The sequence below is a fragment of the Dipodomys merriami genome, unplaced genomic scaffold, assembly GCF_024711535.1.
Source record: "Dipodomys merriami isolate MVZ:Mamm:240054 unplaced genomic scaffold, mDipMer1.0.p SCAF_71, whole genome shotgun sequence".
NCBI classification, from domain to species: Eukaryota; Metazoa; Chordata; class Mammalia; order Rodentia; family Heteromyidae; genus Dipodomys; species Dipodomys merriami.
Window position 1 is genome coordinate 2,003,153 of NW_027206302.1, and position 24,095 is coordinate 2,027,247.

At 42.6% G+C, this 24,095-nt stretch overlaps 1 protein-coding gene across 2 annotated transcripts; it reads right to left on the bottom strand.

Annotated features, from left to right (window-relative positions):
- Window positions 1-387: 387 nt before the first annotated feature.
- Window positions 388-23,059, bottom strand: Ak2 (adenylate kinase 2). 2 transcript variants are annotated; one of them, XM_070008844.1, is made up of 7 exons: window positions 22,889-23,059; window positions 13,312-13,437; window positions 10,582-10,692; window positions 9,921-10,015; window positions 4,668-4,740; window positions 3,402-3,597; window positions 388-1,327 (listed from the first exon to the last, which is right to left on the bottom strand). In XM_070008844.1, exons 1-7 carry the CDS (start codon window positions 22,985-22,987, stop codon window positions 1,323-1,325), a joined length of 705 nt encoding a protein of 234 aa, XP_069864945.1. In that variant the 5' UTR covers window positions 22,988-23,059; the 3' UTR covers window positions 388-1,322. The 2 variants fall into 2 exon arrangements, with proteins under 2 accessions (XP_069864945.1, XP_069864944.1); XM_070008843.1 differs by lacking the exon at window positions 388-1,327 and having other exon boundaries at window positions 3,228-3,597.
- Window positions 23,060-24,095: the final 1,036 nt, after the last annotated feature.

Below are 24,095 nucleotides of genomic sequence, written 5' to 3' on the forward strand. Positions count from 1 at the left end.
GTCATGACCAAGAAGGGTGAAAGTGTGAGACCCCAAGTTCAAGTCCCAATATGAGCATGTGTACCCAAAAGACATATATACATACTCTACCACCACTACCACCATCAACAATAAACAACAAAACCCCCCAAAAACCTGGAGCAGAGCTGGGATTTATTCCTTGAACTCTAACCACAGTGCTGTCTTCATTAGACCAAAGTACATGGTCTGGGCTCAAGGAAAGCCCATAGAGAGCTTAAGGTCATAAGGGTACAGGTTCTCCTTAGGAGCACGCCTGGATTCCATAGCACACAGCTGCCAAGGACCATGAGATAGTGCTTCAAGGCAGGTCTACAACTTACTGTCAACTTTAGCCCAGATTCCCTTAAAAAAAGCCACAACAGGGGATACAAATTTTTAACATTCTTTATTGACTTAGGGGCCAAATAAGGCAGCATCTGGTCTGTTAAGAAAGGCACCTTGTTGAAAATACATCACAGTGCTGTCAAGTGATCTCAGTCACAGAATTTGAGGATGGAAAAGACAATCTTTGGATGATGTAGCTTAGGATACGTGCTCATTTGTTTTTTTCTTCACAGTCCTGGGGATCAAACCCAGGGCCTCACACATGCCAGGCAAGTGCTCTGCCTCTGAGCTACACTCCAGTCCTTATTTATTTAAAAAGGTTGCTTCATACACCAGGGATGAAATTCAGTAAGGCTTGAGGTGGCTGCTGAGAGTTATGCCACAAGAGCAAGTGGACTGGTAAAGTTAGGGGACAGGATTAAAACTGGTTTCTCCCCCTTCATAATTTTAGTGGACTTGATTTACTGAGCCATCACCTGAACTAACACACCCTTTATCTTTCTTCGCAAACATAAGAGATGATATTTTGATCATAAGATGTTGTCCGCAGTCAAATTCTCCCTGTTCCATGCTATAGACAGACAAGAGCACAGTTTGATTTTCTGTGTTCTTGGTGGAGCACTCCATGAGGTTCTGATTTTAGAGCATTGGCTTTAAAAAAACATCTGTCACCAGTCCAGAGTAAACAAAACCCTAATTGCTTATAATACTGCATCTCCCTATTTGTATCCACACCCTCCAATCACAGTGTCTTTAAAAAAATTAATCTTTCTTTATACTTCTAAAACTCCCATCCATATGTAAGAAAACCCCATTCACTACAGCAGCACTGCTCTTCCAAGTTATGGTCAAGTCCCTCACCACCCCTCCCTTTCCCTCCTTCCCCTGACCACCCTTCCCTTCTGCCCAGCACCTAAAAACAGGGATCACGCCGTGGGGTGACGAACAGTGGTGCAGTCTTGCCTGGCCTTCTGCTACTAAGCTGAAATAGAGGAAACAGAGAGAACAAAAGGAGTTTTTAAGAACCAAGTAAATATCAGGGAAGGCTGGCATGCAACCAATTGCATTCAACAAGAGCTATTTCTCTGCCAGGTCAAAGTCTCATGCCTGCTGAGGTTAAGACTGCAATTAGATGACGCAAAAAATATAGTTCTAACTACCTCAAGGGCAAATGTATCCCCTGTGATTTTCCAGTTCTCACCTGCAGCCCACATATCACATGCACATGTCTGTGCATGTATGTACATGTAAATATACCTGGACAGAATGATAAATACTCGGGCAAGGATCATGCACATTCAAATCAAATTTTCAGGGCTCTCATCTTTCAGGCCAGAGTGCCTGCAACCATCCCCACCCTGTCAAGGAAAGCCCTCCCTCACCCTGGGAAGGATCCTACACTCCTACAGGCACAGCTAATAGTTTTGGTTTCACTCCTCTTCCTACCTCATTCCCAGCAGTTTCACTGCTTCCCAGAAATACACAAAAGTCAGAGAGTGTTTCTGTTAAGAGTGGGTGGAGTTAACTCAGAGCCAGGGAAACAAGGCAAGGTAGAGGCAGCACACACTTAACTTGGACAGGCAAAAAAGGAAGCAAGATGGCCACATACCCACAGCCACGTCTCATGCAGATAAAGGACAAACCCTCTCGCAGTCCCAGACAGCAGGGGAGCTCAGGTTAGATGAGGACCAGGCCCTTTAGAGTCCACTGCACCGAGTCAGCAGCCAATTATGCTGAGGCAGGCAGCATCATTTACTGGATGTGCCATTGACTTTCTAATGGTTTTTCCAGAGGCCACAGGTTTTTAAAGCTTTTCACGGGGCCCATTCATCTGTTTATCACCATGCATAGCATGGACTGGGGAAATGCGTAATAGCTGGGGAGTTAAGGTTACAATTAAAAGCTGGCTCCTGTCATTAAATGGTCTTCTTTTTGGCTGGTCTTTTCTTGGGTGTCTTTGGATCCCACCGTCATGAAATAAGGGGTGAAGGGTTGGATCTGAGAGAAAGAAGGTTTATGTTTTGAAGAGGCACATTTAATTTGGGCTTTAAGTCCTGGACTCAGACTGGCTTAGAATAAATTCTCATCAAACTGAGTCCTAGAATCCATAACCTCCAAATGTTTTTCTCACACTTGGAAACAGAGGTGAACATTGAAAACAAAAGCAAACTTAACTGGTGCTGTTTTTGGAGAAGTAGGCTTGGCTGTTCTTAGAGGTCCAGACTGGATGTCCAGAAGACAGTCTCAGTTCCAAAGGACACCTGGCTGAATTCTTAGGCAACAATTCCATTTTTAGATCAAAGCCCCAAATGGTGTAGATCACAGAAATATTCCATCTTGGCCTGGATCTTTATACTTTGATACCTAGTAATTTCTGGAATTTGTAATGGGTTTTTTTCCTTTCATTTGGGGGGGGGTGGGGAGGGGAATTAATGATCCCTTTCTACCCAGTGACTCATGTTGCTTTTCACTGGAGGCTGACAACAGGTAGACTTCCTTGCCAACAATGTGCATCAGGAACTGTGACCCTGCTTGACTTCACCTGACCCTGGACTTGTAGCCAGCTACTGGAGGTGGGATAAATACTGAGGCTTTGGAATGGGGGTGCCTGGGATTTACTTCGGTCAAAAAAAATAAAATAGAGGAAGTGGCGCTGTGGCTCAAGTGTAGAATGCTAGTCTTGAGTTGAAGATCTCAGGGACAGCGCATAGATTTCAAGCCCCACAACCAACCAAAAAAAAAAAAAAGCAAAAAATAAAATCAAGACAATGCTGCTAAAGAAGTAAATAGTTTGAAAAGCAATCTAGACCAAGACATAGAAAGTAGGAGTAAACAAATACTTATACTATACACACAGATGAGATGAGAGTGGCACACACCAAGATGTATCAAGTAAGTGCTTTTTAATCAATACATCCAAAGGTATTTTTGCTAGCCTGAGGAAGGAAGCTTCCTTCTGCCTACCTTGCCATTTCTGCCCGCTCCCTCAGTAGAGAAAGGAAGAAGAAATTCCTTTTTGAACCCACAACATTAGATAAACATAACCAAGTCTTTACATGTGGCTTTGGAGAAGGCTGCTAGGATGCTTGCAAACACGACATCCGGGGTCTGGGATGCATCGATAGCAGAGTGGATTCCCCGTTTACTGTAGTACTCTACCAGCGGGGTGGTCTGAGTGTGGTAAGCCTCCAAGCGGATCTTCAAGGCCTTCTCATTATCATCTGATCGCCGGATCAGGGGTTCCCCAGTGATCTGAGAATAAGATGTGGGGAGAGTGAAAAGTTGGGACTATGACCAAGTCTCCTTTACCTATGCCAGAAGCAGATAGGAGATAAGACCATTCTACCTAAGGTGTTGTCTATTGCCACAGTGCATCAAAGGCAAAGACACATAAGCTAGACCCTTTCAATGAAGAAGTACGCTACTCTCAGAAGCAGACCAGCTGGTGCAGAGAAGTCAGGGAGAAACAGCAACTGCAAGGAAAATGGACTCACTGAAGGAAGAAAGGCAATTCTCTCTAACAGCTCTGGGCTCAGGCTGTTCAGCTTCCAAGACAAATACTTCCAGGGTTAGAAGAAGGAAGATAGAGGCCTCAGAGCTGCATTAGCAAGTGTAATGTTAATTGTCTAAATACTTAGCATAGTTATTAAAGCAACATTCACTAACATTCTAAAAGAGGCAAATGAAAAGAGGAAGAACTCTAAATGGTAGAGTTAGCAATACTGTGAAATGTGACTAAGTTGACATCGTGGGTTTGGAACATGTACACAGAAAGCTTGGATGACCTGATGAACTTGTCTCATATGACACAAGTAAACTGGGAAACTTCTCACTATTGCCTGAATGCTTTAAAACAGATCACATGCACTCTATTTAGAGAATGTATGAGAACCCATGGAACAGCATAGCAGTTTCTGGAGTATAGGAGCATATGCTGGAGTAGGATGGGTCAATAAACTTCTCTTCAGTACTATTTTCCTCCTCTAATCCAGAGTTTCCTAGCAACCTTCTGATGAGGTGACAGCTTAGGGGGCCACAATGCCAGAAAAGGACTGTTCTGAAAAGAGGACGGTCCAAACTGGATGCTGGTAAACAGCGAGCACTGGTAGGTCAAACAATAACTTATCTGAGGTCAAACAATAACTTATCTGGGAAACACTATGAAGAGCTGTCTTAACCATGTGATTTACTTGATAAGGATAACTTGTCATGATTAAATCAGTAATATTGGTAAAAGAGTAGAAGTTTTTGTTGTTTGTTTTTAAAGAAAAGAAAGAAAACAGTAAAGGAAGAAATAAAATTCCCATCCCAGGTTTACATACGTCATCTTTCATGGGTTCTTTTGGGGGATTGAACTCCTCATGGTAGGACCGGCCACTCATGGGATGAATCAGCCTGAAAGACAGCAAGTGATCGTGAGTCAGGCAGCCTGGAAGTTCCTCTGAGCCCAAGAATCTCCAGAATGACAAGTACAGACAGAAACTGGACGGTAAGACTTTTTGCCCAACAGAGAATCCATCTATCCACACCTTTCACTTAGGAAAATAACTGACCTTGCTTAGGAAAATAACTAGGCCAATAATTCTGCCAACAGAAAAGTAGGATTTCTACTTTTACCCAGCATTATAATGAATGTCTGAAGAGGCAAACTGCTGGCTTTACTGCCTAATTCAGCACTTGAGAGAAGGAACTATGGTGCTGGACTCACATAGCCATCCATTCTATTTTCACTCCTTCCTAGTCTAATTCCGACCTTAACCTATATCTAGCGGTCAGGAAATGAACAAACTGCAATCTGTTCTCCAGCAACACTTAAGGCGGGGAGAAATTGCGGAGCTAAGTAACTACATCCAATTTGATAACGCTTTTACAGAGATTGCTACAATGTGCTATGGGGAGAGGAGACAGAGGAATATAGCCTATTGTTTCTTCCGTTCTGTTCTTTTGAGACTCTGTTATGTTGCCCAGCCTAGCCTCAAATTCATGATCCTCTAGCCTCAGGCTTCCAAGTAGCTGAGATTACAAGAATGTACCACCACTGTACCTGGCATAATCCTATTTTTCTAACCTACTTTTATTACCAAAAAAGACCAGTGTTAACAAAAAAGAATGTTTTATGGATGCAAATATGGACACCAGACAATGCAGAACTCCTCTGAGATGACAGATCAAGGACAGCCTATCCATTCTGGGCCAATGTTCAATTCATCAGGAAAAGTGACATATTAAACAATGTACACCTATAATCCTAGCTACTCAGGAGGCTGAAATTTGAGGATTATCTAGACAAATGTGAAAGACTCAACTCCAAATAACCATCAAAAAGCTGGAAGTTAAGGTGTGGCTTAAGCGGTAGAGCACCAGCCTTGAGAAAAAAAAAAAAAAGTAAGAGCGTAAGGCCCCAAGTTCAGGTCAGTACTGGGGGGGAAAAAAAAGAAAAAAAGAAACACATCATGAAGACAGGCTTGGTTGTCATGCATATAGTTCCAGGTTCTCAGGAGGCTAAGGTGGGAGAATATTTTGGCCTAGGAATTAAAGATGACTGTGAACAACAACAGGCAGAATGAAGTACAAGCCAGAACAGCCCAAGAACAGATATTCATTGGACACTGAGGATATGATGCTGAACCCTCTTAGATAAGAAGCCCTTGTTCCTGACTGGAGATGGTCATACACAGGAGCCCAGAAACTCAAGAAGGAAATGAGGCAGGCTCTGCTTAACTGCCAGGCTTGCTTGCATTGTGTACTTTCACCAAGCTGGAAGTGAAGGTTTGCTCTCCTCATAAAGGTGTTTCCACCTGTTGGCATGCATACATACATTTTTTAGTGGGGCCTGCAATGGCTACTCTAGGCCTGCCCAGTTGTTTGGAAGGTTGAGGGGATCAATATCTTAGCACATCAGTTGGGAAATGTGTTTACGCTTATTGCATTATCAATAAATGTGATAATTGCGTTTTTTTTTTTTTGGGTCCGGTTGTGGGACCTGAACTTTGGGCCTGGGCGCTGTCCCTCAGCTCTTCAGCTCAAGGCTAGCGCTCTACCACTTGAGCCACAGCGCCACTTCTGGCTTTTTTCTTTTTGCTTATGTGGTGCTGAGGAATCAAACCCAGGGCTTCATGCATGCAAGGCAAGCGCTCTACCACTGAGCCACCTTCCCAGCCCTTTTTTTAAATTTTTTTTTTTTTTTGCCTGTCATGGGGCCTGAACTCTGGGCCTGGGTGCTGTCCCTCAGCTCTTCAGCTCAAGGCTAGTGCTCTACCACTTGAGCCACAGAGCCACTTCTGGCTTTTTTCTTTTTGCTTATGTGGTGCTAAGGAATCAAACCCAGGGCCTCATGCATGCAAGGCAAGCGCTCTACCACTGAGCCACCTTCCCAGCTGATAATTGCGTTTCATTCACAGTATCCTTATAGAAGGATTCAAGATGATCCAGTTATTGAAAAAGGTTAAGTGGGGGAAGGCAGGGTAACTCACAGAAATAAGCTCTCCTCAGCCAGGTGTTGGTGGCTCATGCCTGTAATCCCAGCTATTCAGGACGCTGAGATGTGAGGATCACAGTTTGAAGCCAGCCCAGTTAGGAAAGTCTGTGAGACACTTATTGCTAATAAACCACTAGTCTTAAGCAAAAGCACCAATCTTTTAGGTCCGGTCGTAGGGCCTGAACTCTGGGCCTGGGTGCTGTCCCTCAGCTTTTCAGTTCAAGGCTAGTGCTCTACCACTTGAGCCATAACACCACTTCCGGCTTTTTTTTCCTTTTTGCTTATGTGGTGCTGAGGAATCAAACCCAGGGCCTCATGCATGCAAGGCAAGCACTCTACCATTGAGCCACCTTCCCAGCCCCAAAAGCACTAATCTTAAGCAAAAAAAAAAAAACAAAACAAAACCAAGGGACAGTGTCCAGACCCTAAGTTCAAGCTCAGTACTGGTACCAAAACCTAAAAACCAACACTCTCTCCACCCAACAAAAAAGAAGTTAAGAGTGAGCAGGTGTGTAACTAAGTTTCATACAGTAAGGTTGGCTCCACTATTAGAGTCCCTGGGACTACCACTTAAGCCATATTAAACTGACTAGTACTGGTCTCACTTTCTTCTGACCATCATATCAGCATAGTAAACTAGGAGGCAGAAAGCAGGTTTCTGGTACTAGCCCTACCATTCACCTGCCAGACAGACTTGAAAAACAGACCTTCACTCCTCTGGCATGCCCCATGAAGGAGTGGGTCCTCTTTAGTCACACTAAACCACTCACATTGCAAACTGAGGGACCCAGTTTTTCCCTTCTTTCCTTCACTCAATCTTGCAACTTGTTCAGAAACTGTCTGCTCCCTCAACTAATAACAGGGCTCTATCACTCCATGTGGCTCACTAGTGATTCTCTCAATTTAATTTATATGCCAGCACCAAGATAATATTCTTTAATGCTGTACTTTCCCCAACACCTAGCTCAAGATTATTCCATAATGGCAGAACCCTTTATCAAGTCTTGTCAGCCCAGAAGATCTGCTAAGCCCTCATACTGCTACCCAGCCCCCAGAATACTCCTTAAATTTTGGGCAGAAACATGTAGTACTAGCCCCCAATTCAGATTCATTTTTGTTTCTATTCCTTTTTGGGAAAACTTCACTGAAATTCTCTTCATCCACCAAAGTTGAGTGCATGTTATACAGCTCCTAGGCAGGCTTCCTCACTAGTCCTCAGATTCTAATCTTGGACTTCCTACTGCACCAAATACAGAACAATCCAGATTTCATGCATGACTCTTAGAGATCAGAGATGGACATCACTTTATTATTTTGCAGGGGTAGGGAATCTGTGTTCTGCCAAGGGCCATTGAGATATTTATAACATCATTTGCAGGTCATACACAGTTATCAATATAGGCAGATGGGTGATGGGCAGTCGAGCCAAGAGCCAAAGAGAATAAATGTCTGTCATGTAATGTATCAAATGACTTCAAGGGCCTTATATAGCATTCCCCATCTCTGTTCTTGAGTTTTTCCTAGTCTGTGACCTCAGGGCTAATATTGTGGCATGTAGAGATGTACTCAGGGTATTGGATCTATCCAGCCAAAGGCTCCCAGTGTTGCCTGGTTCTGCTAACATTTGCTTTGCATCTCAAGGACCCAGGTCTGATGACATCCTTATTGATAGCCTTACCATTTCTTAGCCTACATTATAACTTTGTCTTCTCTCTACCTAACAGGGGCACAAAGAAGCAAAAAGCCCTGCATTGAAGAAGTCTATAGAAGAATTGGAACATGAAACTTGAACACTTGAAAAGGAAATTAACAAAGTAGAATCAATTGTATATCTACACAACCTTGCCAGATAACACTTTTCACATTTGGTATAGACTACCAACACATGGAAAAGTTATCCAATCTTATAACAAAAATCAAAGTAATAGTCTAAGACATTTTCTTCCTAAGTTAAAAACTTAGCCAACCATGATAGTATACTCTTATAATTCCAGCTACTTTGAGATAGAAGAGCAAGTTTGAGGCTAGTTTGGACAATGTTAGCAAACCCTATCTCAAAAAGAAAATATATATGAAATGACTGGAAGCATAGCTCAAGCGACAAAGCACTTGCCTACCAAGCATGAGGCCCTGGGTTCTATTTGCCATTGCTACAAAATAGTTCCAAGTTGACAACATGATCTAATGTGGTTGTAAACTTCATTTAATAGTGGCTGAAACACAAATATATGTCATAAGGGAATAATCAAGTAAAGAAAGCTTCCCTTAATACTGTGAAATATGCAACAATTGAAAATAATTTTCATGAATGTCTAGTTCAAGATGGTGGGCTGAGACTTTATTAAAATAACAAGACACTAAAAAAGCTCTATCTCACAATAAAGAGGAATACGGAAGGCCCATTAGTGGTTGAGAGCTTCCAACATATTTTCGGAAGGCACAAAGCAGATGGCAGAGTGCAAAGAGAAATAGGGTTTAGGTAACAGCCTAAAACAGCTCTAAAGCAGCTCTTCAGAATAAACTTGTTCAGAAGCAAAAGCATATCTATGCTGCACACAACTATTATAGAGAAAACCACACAAAAACTAAGGTGGCTGTACTAAGAACAAGTTTTCCCTCCATTTTCTAAACTTTATGTAGCTAATCATATTATTTTTGTAATTAATAAAAATTCAGTGGCAAATTATGGCAGTTCCAATTGAAGCCATATTTAGAAAACACTAGAACAGAGAGAGACACATACATACTTGAAAGGAATTTGACATTTCTTAGTATCTATTGTAAGCAAAACACTTATCCATATACTTTATGTCATCTAATATATGCACAGCAATTCTTTGATGCAGGTACTATTAACCGCAATCTACATATAAGGAAGCATCCTTGGACAGGTTAACAAATTTGCCTGCCTGACTTCAAATCCCTTGCTCTTTTTCCTGTATCACCACATCCCATGTCACACCCCAGTCACCAAATAAGACCAATCTATGTTGACATAGCACCTAGCTTCATAGCTGGGAGCAGGCAAGAGTAACTTTCATAATCTAATAAATCTCTGAAGAAGCATGAAAAGGAGAGACCTTCAAGGGACAGGTACCTTCCGGTGATTCTCCGAATGAGCAGGGAGTCTGGGATGCAGAACTCAATCACAGAATCAAGCTTCTCTTTCCTTTTCTCCATGAGGTCATCAAGCTGTAAAAGAGCATTTGACCCGCTTAAGCTACCATACCTATATACTTCAAAGGAATTAAAAGGGTCAGGGCTGGGAAGGTGGCTCAGTGGTAGAATGCTTGCCTTGCATGCATGAGGCCCTGGGTTCAATTCCTCAGCAACATATAAACAGAAAAAGTCGGAAGTGGTACTGTGGCTCAAGTGGTAGAATAGCCTTGAGCTGAAGACCTCAGGGACAGCCGCCCAGGCCCAGAGTTCAAGCCCCACAACTGACAAAAAGGAAGGAAGGAAGGAAGGAAGGAAGGAAGGAAGGAAGGAAGGAAGGAAGGAAGGAAGGAAGGAAGGAAGGAAGGAAGGAAGGAAGGAAGGAAGGAAGGAAGGAAGGAAGGAAGGAAGGAAGGAAGGAAGGAAGGAAGGAAGGAAGGAAGGAAGGAAGGAAGGAAGGAAGGAAGGAAGGAAGGAAGGAAGGAAGGAAGGAAGGAAGGAAGGAAGGAAGGAAGGAAGGAAGGAAGGAAGGAAGGAAGGAAGGAAGGAAGGGATCAGAGTTTGCCTTCATGCAATAGCGATACAAACATTAAACTACCCACCATTTCAGCCTGCCTCACAGTCCGAGGGAAGCCATCTAGAAGGAAGCCATTTTTGCATGAAGGGGTCTCCAAATTCTTCTCAATAAGCTCCACTACCATCTCATCACTCACCTGGACGTTAAGAACAAAGGAGCCAGGAGTTGAAATTTGTTATTACGTGCTATTAGCCCAACTTCAAGGTCAAAAGTTTGTGTGTGCATAACCTAATTACTTAATGAGATAAATTGCCTCTCCCTTTCCCTCTGCCCCTCTTTCTCTCCCTCTCCCTCTCCTCCCCCTTCTCCTAGCAGCTGTGCTCCATCATGTGCTTTCCACCTTGTTCTGCTGGTAGGAGCCCAGAAACGATGAAGCCAAGTAACGTTAGACTGAACCCTCTGAAAGCATGAGCCAAAATAAATATTCCCTCTTTTAGGTTAATCTTGTCACAGTGACTCAAAGCTGCCAGATTCAGGCCCCATTTGCAAGCCTAGCTTCATGATTTTCATATTTGCCACATATATAGTCTCTTCTCCTGAAACTCTCCTGTGTTTCCATAAGCTGGTGAGGGAAGAGGGACTCCAAAGCCTCAGAAGAGCTCCATGTCACAGGTCCTGAAGGCCTTCCCTGCCATTAAATCAAGTCTTAAACACAAGATAACAGCTTATTTTGACAACCAGCTGTTCTCAAGTCACAAGGAAAGTGAGGGCAAGAGCAGGGAAATTATCTGAGGAGAACTAGAGCTGGGACTGATCAGGATACAGGAAGGTACTAACTCTCCCAGATTCACAGTTTTCACTAGGCTAACAGTATCATGATTGAGATGTGTGCTTGTCACACATTTGGCCAACTTTGGACATACATGAAGTCCTGTACTTTTTGCCCAGGCCAGCTCCCGACTGCAGTTCTTCTATCTGTGCCTCCTATATACCTGGGATAACAAGTGTTTGCCTGCCTTTCATGTCCAAAATACTTCTGAGCCTCCCTAAAAATCTCAGGAAGGTTAAGAACTAGTGGCTCATACCTACAATCCTAGCCACTCAGAAGGCTGAGATCTGAGGATCACAGTTCAAAGACACTCTGGAAAGTCCATGAGACTCTTTGATCTTCAGTTAACTACCAAAAAGCAGAAGTGGAGCTGTAGCTCAAGTGGTAGAATGCTAGCCTTGAGCAAAAAAGCTCAGGGATAGCACCAATCCCTCCTGGTATTCAAAAAGAATTTTCTTTTCTTTTTTGTGCTTTTATAGAAATGAAAGTTCCTATTCTATATCATATAGATTGGCAAGCTGTTATCTCTTAAAACCAGCTATGAATGTGGGGACAAAGTACAAATTCTATTACTAAGTGAAGACTGGAGATAAGCAATCTTATTGCCACATCCCAATTTTTTTCAGTAAAGAATTTTTTGCCAAGACCCAAAGTCCAAAATATCTAGCTTTCTGCTTGATTCAAGGCCTCCCTAAATTAAAGGGAAAGCTAGAAAGCAATGGGTAGGGGGGCAGATAGATAATAGTACCACTTGATATAGTACCTCAAAGCCTAACAGGACATAACTCGGGGATGAAAATGAAGTTCATCCCTTATTCAACAAATATTCCCAGTGACCCTATGTTCAGGGATCAATCTCTAGCATGAGCAAAAAACAAAACAAAAGCAAAGGATCATACAAAAAATGACTTCTGAAAGTGATTCCCAGAGGTCAAGTTCCAGGATAACTATTAGAATTAAGCTCTGGCACGAATCAAAGACCTAGCAGACAATATATTGTATTTGTCCAATCAGACTAACTGGCCTAAAACTAGGACAATGCTATTATGGTCTCCAAACAGGAAGACTGCTTTTGTCACAGTGATCAACTTCTTTGGGTGAGACACTGAACACTGAACCACAGGAGTTAACAAATACTTCTGTGACCTCTCAAGTCTTCTCTGAATACATCCGTAAGTTCTAATCTAGAGACAGCAGTTTCATTTTTGACCTTATAATTTGGGTGGGTTTTTTTTATTTTGGGGCTGGGGGTAGGGGGGAGGCTTGAACTCACAGCCTGGGTGCCATCTCTGAGCTTTTTCACTCAAACCTAGTGCTCTACCACTGGAGCCACAGCTCCATTTCTGGCTTTTTGGTGGTTCATTGGAGATAAGTCTCACAGACTATCTGGGTTACTGGTGGCTCACGCCTATAATCCTAGCTACTCAGGAGGCTGAGATCTCAGGATCGTGGTTCAAAGCCAGCCCGGGCAGGAAAGTCCTTGAGACTCTTATCTCCAATAAACCACTAGGAAACTGGAAGTGGTGCTGTAGCTCAAGTGGTACAGCGCTGGCCTCAAGCTGAAGAGCTGAGGAAATGCCCAGGATTCAAGCCCCACGACCAACAACAACAACAAAAAGTCTCACAGACTTTCCTGCCCAAGCTGGCTTTGAATCACAATCATCAGACCTTTGCCACCTGAGTAGCTAGGATTACAGTTGTGAGCCACTGGTGACTGGCAAATTTGGATGTATTTTAAAAAGCATTCAAGTAGCTTCAAAGAAAACTGTGAAAAAATTAATCATCATAAATTCAGAATAAACTAAGTAACTTGCTATTCTGAAAGTTCACATTATCTACTAGTTTGTTAAAAAGATCCTCTAATTCAAGTTTCTTTCAGAAGGAAATGCTCTGTGTCTGTGTTTGCTGGTGAATGTCTGAAATGGCTTTGATACTAGACAGTTCAGATCTGCACTCAGGATAATCAGCATTCACTGGTATACTCACCAGCTTTCCAGCATCCATAGTTGCCTTCAGTTTTTTCCCAAGTTCTGAACCAGAAGCCACCATGGCCCTCAGCATATCACCAGTGGCCAAATGACAGACACAGAAGTTCTCAGCCAATTTTGGTGCCTGTGGAGAAAAACACAAAAACTAAGCTAAGATTTAAAACTGAAGGCCCTGGGTCAGATGGCCTGGGTATGAAACAGGTCTGTGCCATGTTTATACATGTTTATAAGTGGCTATGTGAACTCAAGCCTCAGTTCATCTATCTTACATTATATTCTCATGTAAAATGATTATAGTAAAGCCGGGCTCCGGTGGCTCACGCCTGTAATCCTAGCTACTCAGGAGGCTGAGATCTGAGGATCATGGTTCAAAGCCATCCCGGGCAGGAAAGTGTGTGAGACTCTTATCTCCAATACAAAACACTAGAAAACCGGAAGTGGTGCTGTGGCTCAAGCGGTAGAGCACTTGCCTTGAGCTGAAAAGCGCAGGGACAGCACTGAAGCCCAGAGTTCAAGCCCCACAACTGACAAAATAAATAAATAAATAAAATATAATATAATAATTTAAAAAATGATTATAGGATTATGGTAACAAATATATTACAACATATGCAAAATACTTAAAACAGTACAACTAACAGAAAACAAGCCAATACTAGCTATTATTACTACGTCCACTAGACAACAACACAGATCAGTTTCCCTATTATAAATGGGAATAAAACCAGCAGTATTATCAAGTGCTCATGGCTCACATCTATAATCCTAGGTACTTAGGAGACTGAGATCTGAGGATCACGGTTCAAAGTCAGCTCAGGCAGGAAAGTCCTGTGAGACACTTATTTCCAATTAACTACCAAAAAGCCAGAAATAGAGCTTTGGCTCAAAATCATAGAGCACTAGCCTTGAGCACAAAAGCTCAAGGAAAGTGCCCAGGCCTTGAGTTCAAGCCCTAGGACTGATACACGTACACACACACAAAAGCAGTATTAACACTTCACATAGCTGTTGCAAAGTGTAAATAAAAACCATACATATATACGCATATATATGTATATATATACATATATATATGTATATATATATATATATATGGTATATGACACATATGAAACAAAGCATGGCACATAATATACTGAATACTTGCCACAGGAGAAAAGAACAGAGGTTTACTCCAGACAAATTTGGGCTCCTCCCCTTCCTTGTCAGTAGCACGTAGCTATGTCATTATCTTGGCCAATTCACTTAACTTTCCACAGGCTCAGCTTCCCTTTCTCATTTGCTTGATATAAAACAGAACAGGATCCTCTCAGAAGGTGGCTGTGAGGCTTAGATGAGATTATTTAGGCAGAACACTTGGTGAGTTGTACAGTATAGTTCTCCCCGACTCACACTATTTAGTAGTCTGGCCTTAAACGCTGGCTTAGAATAAATTTATTCTAAGGGCATGAACTTAAGAGTCAAACTGCCTGGTCTTGGACTACAGGTGCACCCATCACTACATACCTAACTTGAGAAGTCATTTTACCTTTTTGGTTTCAAATTCCTGTGAAATGGAGATGTTAATCATGCCTGTCACCATTGAGTTGATAAGATGCTATGGCACTAGGCATTTGTAGCACACAGTATGTAAGTCCTCAGTGAGCGTGCTCTGTTAGTCACCCCTTCCCTAGTCCTCTATTCACTTACATGGAAACAAATCATTTACTTTACTAATGTCTCTCCAAAGAACTCTGTTAAGAGTCAAGGAAATAAATCAATAGGAGACATAGATCCTATTCTCAAAAGCTCAGTTTTGAGCCAGGACTACAGCTTAGTGGCAAAGCACTTACCTAGCACGTACAATGTCTCTAAGAATCAAACTCAGTACTGCAAAAAGAGCTCCCAGTTTGGTGCACTATAAATCAGGATGCACAATTAGACTGGAAGAGATCTTGAATGCTTCAACATAGGTTTTGTTGTGGCTAAACAGGGAAAACAGAACTCACATGGAATTGAATCAGTTCAAGTAGCTCATGGCTATCTTTCTAGTTCAGTTGTTTCAGAAAATAAGTAGCTGGGTTCCAGTTCAAACCAGTTATTTGGGTCTTAATGCAGGAAATTCTGGTTTGTGATTCATAGATTAATTCAAGTGAAGACATTCCTTCAGAGCAAAACGGAACTCAGATGAGAAGGCATTATAAACTGCATCTTTAAATGTTTTTAAATTGTTATTATAAAGGCAATGTACAATTACATAAGCCAAAGTCAGGTAAAAAGTATATTTCTTTTTGACAGTGTCACCTCTTCCCTCACTATACACTGCATCTTAATGTATAAAAGGGAGACTGGTGGAGGGGAGATCAGTGGGTGGGGAGAGGGAAAAAGGAGATGATACTAGGGGTGGGGAGGATGTGTGTGCATGTGTGCCCATGCATATATGTAGGTAGTATAATAAAACCCAGCTGGGTACTAGTGGCTTATGCCTGTTATCCTAGCTACTCAGGAGGCTGAGATCTGAGGATCATGGTTTTTCAAAACCAGCCTGGGCAGGAAAGTCTGTGAGATTCATCTCCAATAAATCACAGAAAACCAGAAGTGGCACTGTGGCTCAGGTGGAAGAACACTAGCCTTGAGCTGAAGAGCTGAGGGATAGCACCCAAGCCCAGAGTTCAAGCCCCATGACTGACAAAAAAACAAACAAAAAAAACAAGCCAAGCAGGACTCATATACCATAAAGTACACACACTAGTACAAACCAAGACTACCTCTTTTACTTCCTGCTGGCCAAGTGGGGATCCATGTAATTGGCTGCAAAGAACATGGATGGACTTGAATCCTGAGACCCTCAATAGCTGTGTGATATCAGACTACGCAGTTCTCAAGAGTTAGCTTTACCACTAATCAAGTGGGAACAATGGCTACTTCATAGGACCTTTAGGAAGGTAAATGGAATAAAATACAAAAATATCAGACCTGCAGTAGGCACTCAACAAATACAAGATTTCCATGGTCTTTGTTGTTGTTGGTTGTAGGGCTTGAACTCAGGGCCTGGGCATTGTCCCTGAGTCTCTTTGTGCTTAAGGCTAGTGCTTAAGCCAAAGTGCTACTTCTGGTTTTTGAGTGTTTTAATTGGAGATAAGAGTCCCACTGGGACTTTTCTGCCCTGGCTGGCTTTGAACTGCGATCCTCAGATCTTAGCCTCCTGAATATCTAGGATTACAGGCATGAGCCACCAGGGCCTATTATCATGGTCTTTCTTATGTTACCCTTTCTTTGCAGACTATAAAAGCCTGGTGAGATAACTTTATTGTAATTCCTTAGCACTTTAGACTTACATTTTACATTAGATTCTCTTACTCTGAATTACTTGGGCTGGTGGGAGGTGGGCAAGGAGTGATGTTAACTTGCAGATTTGATTCAGTACAGTAGGCATCTAGCATGTGTTTAGTTTTAAGGCATCTCGTCTGGATGGGTGGCTGGCCTCTGGGCCACACTCTGAGAGGAAAGGTCTAGAATCCACATAACCACTCTGCTGCTGAGCTCAAGGAATAGGCTTAACACCTACCTCTACAAGAACCCTGACAATGGGGAGGATGGTGGGAGACTGTTTTAAGGGGTGTGTAAGAATAGCTAAAAACACGAGAGGCACAGTATGTGGTTATGTGTTTTCAAACTTTCGTGTACTGACAGATCCTGGCTTGCTATGGTTTGATATATGAATCCTCTCTCCTCTCTCCTCTTTCTCCCTTTCCTCATCTCCCCATTTCTGCCTTGTGCTAGTACCAGGGCTCTATCAAGGCCCTTTTGTTCATTGCTGGCCTCCTCCAACTTGAGCCAAGCCTCCACTTCTGACTTTTTGCTGGTTAATTGAAGAAAAGAGTCCAATTAACCAGCACATGTCTGCCTGGGCTTGCTCTGGATGGTGATCCTTTGATCTTAGCCTCCTGAGTAGCTAGGATTACAGACATGAGCCACTGGACTCAGCTAAATTTTCTTCCGCATGCCCCCCCCCCCACCTTTTTTTGGGTAAAAATACAAGTTTATTCTTAAATGTACAACAGACTCCCAAAACAACACTCATTCTAGTTATGGTTGGCAAGAGGTGTTATGGAAAGGAACTTGGATAGTTAAATAGAAGTGGAATCAAGAGACTCTATCATCTTAAGAAAGAGAACAGATTGCTTTTTGCCACATTTCTTTCTTTCTTTTTTTTTAATCAGGCATGGGGCTTGAACTCTGGGCCTGGGCGCTATCCCTCAGCTCTTCATCTCAAGGCTACTGCTCTACCACTTGAGCCACAGCACCACTTCAGATTTTCTGTGATTTATTGGACATAAGAGTCTCTTATCTCTTATCTCTTTCTTCCTGCCCTGTCTGGCTTTGAACCGAAATTCTCAGATCTTAACCTCCTGAGTAGCTAGGATTACAGGTGTGAGCCACCAGCACCCAGCTGGCCTTATTTCTTACTTCCACCTGTGGCCAGGTTCCCTTTCCAGTGTCTTCACTCCTTTTCTTATTTCTGCTTGAAGTCTTATCTTCCCCATCCATCTCTTTTGGGCTGTTTCTTGAGCTACTTCAGGGATTTAGTCATCTTCATGGTTCAGGGTTGGACATGGTTCCTGCCACCTGTGTGTGTGTGTTAGTCCAGGGGTTTGCATTCAGGGCCTAGGTGCTATCCCTGAGCTTTTTTGTGTTCAAGGCTAGTGCTCTAGCCACAGCTCCACTTCTGGCCTTTTTGTTGGTTAATTGGAGGTAAGAATCTCACAGGGAATTTTCAAACTGCAATCCTCAGGTCACAGCCTCCTGAGTAGATAGGATTACAGGCATGAGCTGCCAGTGCCTGGCTTATGACTTTTAATGATGAGATACATTATCAGATTGTAATCCCATTAAAAAAAATCTGTATTATAAATATCCAAGGCACTTACTTAAAATACAAATGCCAGACCCATTCTTAAATTTTGTGATTGGGGGGCTGGGAAGGTGGCTCAGTGGTAGAGTGCTTGTCTTGTATGCATGAGGCCCTGGGTTCAATCCTCAACACCACATAAACAGCTGGAAGTGGCACTGTGGCTCAAGTGGAAGAGCGCTAACCTTGAGCTAAACAGCTATACAGACAGCACCTAGGCCCAGAAATTAAGCCACATGATTGACAAAAAAAAAAAAAAAAAAGAAAAAAGGAAGAGAAATTATGATTGAGTATTCTCAGGTAGTTATCTAGGTGGTTCTTCTTTCTTTTTTTCTCTCCAGATAGGAACTCTTGCTTGATTCACTTGCTTCAACCTTCTAAGTGCTGGTATCACAGGCATGCACTACTACACTTGGCTAAGAAATACACTTGGTTTTGGCCACAGTACAGGAGCATCCTATTCCAGAAGGGAGAGAGAGAAACACAGTAAAAATAGCAGGACTGGCAACTATGGCTCAGGTGAAGGAGTGCTAGCAAATAAATAACCTCAATCAAGTATTTTTGTTGCTTTAAAACATTATTTTAATATAAAAACAGACCATTTTCAAATGGCTATTTTTTTGATGAAACGGGTTTGAAGTCAGGGAATCATGCTTGCTAGGCAGATGCTGTAGTCCTTGGGCTATACCTCTAGCCCTTTAAATAGTTATTTTTAAATCAGGAGTTTTCAAAGGAAAGATAATCTCAGTCATACCCATATGGAACACGTAAAACTCTGAGTTATATAGGTATAACAGGAAGTAACAATGGGAAAAAAACCAAATGTCACTGAGTAGGTTCCAGTTACTAAGCCCCAGCTTAGGGATTTTACACCAATGATTGCAAACACTTGCCAAAGATGGCCAGGCAGGCAATGCAAATGAATGAACTAAGACTAATGTGCACAAAAGGCTGAGAGGGGCCAGGGGCCAGCAGGGAGCAATGGTGCCCTCCTAAATAGTACTGCCACTCTACAGCTAAGGAGTACTGCCACACTGGTATGGAGGCCCACTGCTACCCAGTCTGTTCATTTCTCAAGAGAAACTGAAGCCCTAGCACAAGTGAAAACATTCAATTTAGTATTTTGAAAGTTGGCAAAAAAAGAATAAATGACGCATTTAACTTTTCTATACAGAACATAAGACTGGGTAATGAATTGAGAAAGGAACATTTCTTCTGATAAGAGTATCTCAGCCAGTAAATGAAAAGTGAATAGAATTAGGACACCAATCATTTTGTCATCCATAATGAATGACTGGACTGTGGCACTGAATAACAGTATCTGCAAACAACACACAGGTGCTTCCTGACAGCGGAGCACCACTTGTGGTATTGGGCCCAAACCCTGAATCTGATTAAGCATATGAAGTAAACTAAGTAATTATAGGAACCATGACAGAGGTGGATGTTAAATGCTAACAGGATACACGTGAAAATTCCTAGAATAAGGAATAGTACTCCCAGGATGTACTAGATTCTTTCACAAATATATAGTATAGAAAAAGAGAAAAGAGGGGTTGGGAAGGTAGGTCAGTGGTAGAGTGCTTGCCTCATATGCATGAGGCTCTGGGTCCGATTCCTCAGCACCATATAAGCAGAAAAAGCCAGAAGTGGCACTGTGGCTCAAAAAAAAAAAAAAAAAAGAAAAAGAGAAAGGAATAAAAACTTGGGAGTTCAAATGATCACATTTGTAAGACAAATACTAACTTGAACACTAATTCCAATTAAAATCATTAACTTTTTTTTTCCTAGTCATGGGGCTTCAACTCAGGACCTGGGTGCTGTCCCACAGCTCTTTTGCTCAAGGCTAACTAGCAACTTACTACTTTGAGCCACAGTTCCACTTCTGATTGTCTGGTAGTTAATTGGAGATAGGAGTCTAAGGGACTTTCCTGCTTAGGCTACCTTTGAACAATGATCCTCAATCTCAGCCTCCTGAGCAACTCGGATTACAGATGTGAGCCATCAACTTCCATCTTAAAATTGTTAAAGAATAAAAATTAAAAAGTTAACTTTTTAGAGCATTCTGTGTGTGTGTGTGTTTGGGAGTGCATCAGTACTTAAAATTCTGGATCTTGTGTTCTGGCTAGGCCTTTTTCACTCACAACTGGAGCTCTAATATTTGAGACATATATTTCCACTTCTAGCTCTTTGTTCATTAACCAGAAATGAGAGATTATTGGATTTGTTTTCCTCAGCTAGCTGTGAACCATGATTCTCAGATCTCAGCCTCTTGAGTAGGCTTGATTGTAGGCATGAGCTACTGGTGCCCAGCTTGTACTTGTATTTTACAAGAATTTATCTTGCAGATATTCTGAAATATTCACAAATGATGTGTTATGGTACCTGAGAGTTGCTGTATAATGACTTGTAATAATTTGTAACTTGTAGGGAGAAGCAATAACCACCAATTGATGGTTACTGAGGCTCATTATATTATCCTTCTCTTCCATGCATTCAGAACTTATCATAATAAAAAGTTAGTGTTTGTGGGGTGTATCTGCAGGCTAAATGCTGCTGCTGTAGACCTCTGCAACCTCTGACTTAAAAACTTTTTAAATACAATTACCAGAATTCCTATTGTTCTATGAACTGGGAAGAGTACCTAATTAAGCTAAATGACATCTGTAGCTCTTACCTTTTCCTTAATTGCCACTTCTAATCCCTCCACTTCACAAAGCTGTTTCTGAACAATTCTCACTATTCCTACACCTTTGTCAACCAGCCTGTAAGTGTAATTTTCTTCAAAACTTTGAAATAAATCATGTTTTATAAAGAAATACATCAAAATTGGAAGATGTGTTAGAAAGATGTGCAGGAAGATGTGCTAGAACAATAAATGAGTCAATATTCATCAAACACCTATTATGCTAGGCCTTCTAGTATCCTTGTGAACTTTTTACTTTTCAGGTAAGAATATGGAGGCTCTGAAGTCACTGAACTTGCTAGATCATAAAACTCTTGTCTCAGCATTGGAATGGGCTGTTCATTTCACAACTACTCAAACTACTGACGTCAAAAGAAAAAAAAATCTCATTTGAACTATCCTGTTTGTACTTCACTAGTCATAGCACAAATCCACAGAATCTGGTGTGAAACATCCCTAAGGTTGCAGGTTACCTAATAACAGAAGTTGGCAGCAACAGGAAAAAGGAGTTATCGACATCACTGGGCACAAAGGAGGGGTCAGTACTGGTGGAGTCCCAAAGAGAAGTAGCTCAGTTTACAGACAGACCTGGGAAAGTGGTCCTTCTTAATCTAGTGCGTGTACGCAGAAAGCCAAGTCACACTCATCGCCTATATTAATCATGTCATTCATCCTTTTCCACTAACCCCAACAAGTCTCAAGCTGTGTGCCACAAGAGCCCCCCAAATGAGCAAGATGGTCTGTTTGCCCAGACTTCAGAATTTGGCAAGTGCCCAAAAAAGTGGAGAGAGCCCAGACCTATACAAATTCCTTCTTCATAGTCTAAGGATGAACTAGGGCCCAAGACCTAAGGTTTGATGTGGGGGAAGGATGGCAATGCTAAACCCTAAGGCAGAAAAGTGGCATCAACTAACTACCCATCCCATAGGTTTAGAATCTAAATGGTATCATAAATCTGAACCCTAATCTATGACCCATTATGGCCTAGATCTAGAGAGAGCCCAGATTCCAAGTGAAACCCTGTGATCTGCTAGGGCAGAAAGACAACTACAATCTGGGTCCTCTAGGGACCCAAAGCTTCTAAATTTCGCTTCATGTCCAGGAAACTAATTTGACTAACATGGGAAAGCCAGTTGATTTCTCTAGACTTGTTTCCTTACCTGTTGATCCGGGAAGTTATTTCGAGTTCCTTTGCATCTAAAATCATTTGAATCACCTGAGCAGCTGCTCAGCCTTCCTTCAGACTGATCCCGGCAGTAATCAGAGACCTCGTGTGCATTACCAATCCTTCATTCAAAGGTTCAAACTCGGAAACCCTCATGGATCCAGAGGTTACAAACCAGATCTATTCTTCCACCTCCAGCTTTCCAGACAAACGGGGAGAATCTTGGGGTTTCCTCCCATCCCCCCACAACATAAAAAGGGCACCCAGGTCACACCTCACTCTTCTCAGTAGTACTTCTAATCAGTACATACCAGCTCCCACTCGGCCCCACGGGCAGAAAACAGCCCTCCACCCCAAGTCAATAATCATGATTAGAAAAGTTCTCCTCCTACAAGCGCCGGGGAGTAAACCTGATTCAGGACAATCCACTCCTAACTCGCAGGTACTCTGAAACTTCTGGCCTCCAGGTGGCCTGTAATCCAGAGTCTCAATCACCGGCTCCGCCACCCCTTGAATCTCCCAGTCTCTTACCGCCGCCACCCCCCCGCCCGTCCTGTCCCCCCCCCCCCAAGGCATCTAACAGCCCCTAACATCCTTTACCACACCTTACTTCAGCCAGGGTCTTTCAAGGACCCCAATCCTAACCCAAACCTGCCGACCTCCAATTTGGATCCTCCCCTTGAACACTTCACCAGACCATAGCGAGTCCCCCCTCCTCACTAGGCCTCGGCCCATCACCAGATCCTGGACGAGAAAAGGCCTTTCCAGAGCTCAGGCCGCCCTGACCTTGGAGTTTCTCGGGCTCTACCACTGAGCCCGGTCTGGACGCTCACCTGGGTACCTTTGCCAGCTCCGGGAGGCCCCAACAGTACCGCCCGAATGCCTTTAGGATACTTCGGTTTGGGGTCGGTCGCTAACGCGGTGGGAGCCATGTCCGCCAAAACCTCTCACCGCCACCCGCCAAGCACACCTCCCAGGTCCAGTGCTTCCAGGCCAGCGCGCCACGCACACCACGCACGGCCCACTCGCCAAGGCTGCACATTGGCTGGGTACCGAGTCCGTCAGCCCTCTCGGTCCGCCCCTAGAACTAACGGACAGTTCAGCTTACCAATCGCTCGTCGACACTGAGGAAGGCTGCTTCTAATTGGATAGAATGAATTCTAGAGTAAGGAAGAGGCGGGCCATCACGAACTGAGTGGGGCGGGGTGTTCGTGAGGCTCGCGGCCTGTGTGCAGAGTGGGCGGGAAAACGTGAAGGCAGGCAGCGGCCAGGACAGGGAATTCTAGTTCGGCAATTGACAGTTAATGACAACTGCAACTCCCGTGGGCAATGGGTAAAATAACTCTTAGAAAACAAATAGATAACTTGTATTACATACAAACACTTTAGTTCAGGAATTTAAAGGACATAATGATACATATTAAGTTTTGTGTAACAAAGATGTGGATTACTACCCAAATCCCAAAACGAAACAAAAAAAAAAAAAAAAAAAAAAGAAAGAGATCAATTATATTAATTGCAACAAATGTGCGTACTGAACCTTTCCCATTGCGTGACTATCTAAATCACTGGGAAATGTTCATTTGTAGAATACAAAATTACAGTTACAACAAAACTCCCAATTTTGTTTGATCATTACAAGTGGAGATCTCTGTCCCGTGACTAGAGGAGCTTCTCTCCGTGCAGTTTTATATTTCCATAATGAATTCTTTAATAAATAAACAGATTCTACTTTTTAAAAGGGAGAAAAAACAACCTTTTTTAAAGTCAGGGGGAAAAAAAAGATCTATTTCTCAGGAGAAATGACTCTCAGACAGTGAAATAATTGCTACAGCTTTTTTGGTGTGTCAAAGTTTCATCTAGCCCCAAGAGTCCCTTTGGACCTAAATTTAGTGAGAGTATGATTAGGAAACCATTATGTTTGGCCTACAGGCTCATAGCAACTATTTTCTACAACTTGGTAATGAAATTGCTCTCCAGTTACTTCTACTGCACATCCCAGAAGTTAACTTTCACTTCTCATCTCCACACTGGGCTTTT

Coding starts and splice junctions, on each gene's coding strand:
- Ak2 (XM_070008843.1), bottom strand. CDS start 22,987: ATGGCTCCCACCGCGTTAGCGACCGACCCCAAACCGAAGTATCCTAAA. Junction 13,438..22,888: donor GAGCTGGCAAAGGTACCCAG/GTGAGCGTCCAG, acceptor TTTTCTCCACAG/GCACCAAAATTGGCTGAGAA. Junction 3,598..4,667: donor AAGAACCCATGAAAGATGAC/GTATGTAAACCT, acceptor TCTTATTCTCAG/ATCACTGGGGAACCCCTGAT.